Source organism: Herpailurus yagouaroundi, unplaced genomic scaffold (assembly GCF_014898765.1).
Source record: "Herpailurus yagouaroundi ecotype Mexico unplaced genomic scaffold, PumYag 187, whole genome shotgun sequence".
Taxonomy (NCBI): Eukaryota; Metazoa; Chordata; class Mammalia; order Carnivora; family Felidae; genus Herpailurus; species Herpailurus yagouaroundi.
Genome location: NW_024412418.1, coordinates 5,037,220 through 5,040,028, shown reverse-complemented (window position 1 = coordinate 5,040,028; position 2,809 = coordinate 5,037,220). Strand labels below are relative to the sequence as shown.

The window sequence follows — 2,809 nt, the reverse complement described above, 5'->3', positions numbered from 1 at the left end:
AAATGTTTATATTTCTTAATCTAACACATTTTTTTTTATTCTTCATTGACCACTACAGATAGACTTGCCACATTAGAACAAAGTTTTTGGTGGTTGTTGTAAGTGATATTTCTTTCTCAGTACCGTATTGTGTGTGTGTGTGTGTGTGTGTGTGTGTGTGTGTGTGTGTGTTATAATCACTGATAAATAAGCATATTTTTTCCATTTTAATACAATAAACACTACAAACTGTATAACCAACAGAAGAGGGTTGATGTGAAATTTTCAAGACTATATGCAAAATACTCCCTTAGAAAACAGTTATAAATCATTGAGTAGTTTGGGCCTTCAAAATGACCACATGTGGGTATGTAATTGACAGAATATAGTCATCCATGGAATTTTTGACCAGACCACTTAAAGAAACTCTTAAGTCCTTGATAATGGGCTATATCTAGAATAGGGAAATACTCAATATAGCAATACAAAAATTGTGAAGGTCTGATGATACATTTTCCCCCAAAGATATTTACAGTTATGTTTTTCTTTATGTATTAAAAGTGTTTAATTTTCCCAACTTGGCTTCTGACATGATCATATGAGTACTATGATGTGCTCAGAGGTTTGTTTGTTTGTTTTTTTTAATTTTGCTATATGTCTCCTTTGTGCTCATATAATTATATTTTATCCTGGGATATTCAACGTTGTAAGGATCATATGCATCTACAGGTTATTTATATAACTTAATACTACTGATTAGTCCCATTTTTTTTCTTATTTTCCAGATGAGGAAACTAAAGTACTGAAGGATACAGCTAACTGCACATAATTGAAAAGTCAAGTAAGACTCCAAAGTGAAACAGAGCACTCATGTGTACGCACTGACCCCATTGCCTTCACTGGCTTGCATTGACCTGTCCTGACTTCCTTTTACTCTTCCTTCTCAAGCTCTGCTGCTCAATTCTCTTTTCTTCTCCTTTATTTATTTTTTAAAACCAAGAACCATGGCACTGGATGAGGGAAATCAGAGCTCTGTGACTATATTTATCCTCCTGGGTTTCTCGGAGTACCCACACCTCCAGGCACCCCTCTTCCTCATGTTCTTGACCATCTACACAGTCACTCTGGTGGGAAACCTGGGCATCATTGCGGTTGTAAGGATCAACCCCAAACTCCACACACCCATGTACTTTTTCCTCAGTCATCTATCCTTTTTAGATATTTGTTATTCCAGTGTGTTTACACCAAAACTGCTAGAGATCTTGGTCATGGAAGACAGAAGTATCTCCTTCAAAGCATGCATGGTGCAATTTTTTTTTGTTTGTGCGTTTGTGATTACAGAAATGTTCATGTTTGTGGTTATGGCCTATGACCGGTTTGTGGCTGTTTGCAACCCCCTGCTCTACACAGTGGCTATGTCTCGGAAACTCTGTGCCCTCTTGGTAGCTGGAACCTATGTATGGGGTGGAATATGTTCCCTGACACTCACATACTCTCTTTTGGAACTATCCTTCTGTGGTCCCAACATTATACATCACTTTGGCTGTGAGTATTCTGCCATCCTTTCTTTATCCTGCTCTGACCCCTCCTTTAGTCAGAGGATGTGTTTAGTCATTTCCACATTCAATGAGGCTTGTAGCCTCCTGATTATCCTCGCCTCCTATATTTTTATAGTTGTCACCATAGTCAAGATGCCATCTACTGGAGGACTCCAGAAAGCCTTCTCCACCTGTGCCTCCCACCTGACCACCATCACCATCTTCCATGGGATCATCCTTCTTCTCTACTGTGTGCCCAACTCCAAAAGCTCGTGGCTCCTGGTCAAAGTGGCCACTGTGTTTTTTACTGTCATGATCCCCATGTTGAACCCTCTTATTTATAGTCTTAGGAACAAAGATGTGAAAGACACAGCCAGAAAGTTAATTCATACCAAACTGCTTTCTCACTCAATGTAATTTGGATTCTTTTTTTTTCTTTTTTTTTTAATTTTAGAGACAAAGAGAGTTGTGGAAAGGGGCAGAGGGAGACAGAGAGAGAATCTTAAGCAAGTTCCATGCTTAGCATGGAGTCTGAAGTGGGACTTGATCCCACAACCCTGGGATCATGACCTAAGCCAAAACCAAGAGTTGGACACTCAACCGAGTGAGCCACCCAAGTGCCCTTAATTTTGATTTTTATACACATACACAATTACTTTTAAATACTTTTTATATGTTGCACTAAGGGTTACTAATTTTTCTTCAAATAACTGGAGAAAATGTATTCAGATAATTAGTTCATTCATATACATCTGTGACATTAAATCTCACTGTGCTTTAAAAAATTGCTTACAGGTTAAAAGAAAAGAAAGAATGAAAATTCTTCTCAAGTTCCAATCCCAGAGGGTAGTGTGCTAAATAATGGTCCTCCAAAGAGGTTTTCATCCTAACTCTCAGAACCTGCAAAGATGTTGCCCTTCCCTGCTCCCTTTGTTCCTTCTCACCTTATTCTTCCCTTCTCATCCTTCCTCTTGAATCATGAAATATGACAAACACATAGAGAAGTAATTCTGAATAATTATCCCCTGTGTTACTTTCTGTAGGAAAGTAAAGGCAGAGCATTATCAGCATTTTTCAAAATTTCCATAAGCACTTTCTCATCACTGCCTCTCCAGCACCTCTAGGAGCAAACTCCTTTGTGGAATTTGTGGTCTTCAAAGCTGCTTCTTTTTAGTTTAGCTACAACTCCTAAGAATAAGTCTGAGAGTATAAGTGCTAGCTTTCCCTCCTTTTGAAATTCACATAGATGAACTCTTAGAGTATATATTCCATTATGTCTGGCTGCTTTGGCT

The 2,809-nt window shown here is 38.3% G+C and overlaps 1 protein-coding gene across 1 annotated transcript; it reads left to right on the top strand.

Moving 5' to 3' along the window:
- The first annotated feature begins 983 nt into the window (after positions 1 to 983).
- Positions 984 to 1,934, top strand: LOC121043835 (olfactory receptor 5D18-like). Its single transcript, XM_040495834.1, has one exon. The coding sequence runs from the start codon at positions 984 to 986 to the stop codon at positions 1,932 to 1,934; it is 951 nt and encodes a 316-aa protein (XP_040351768.1).
- Positions 1,935 to 2,809: the final 875 nt, after the last annotated feature.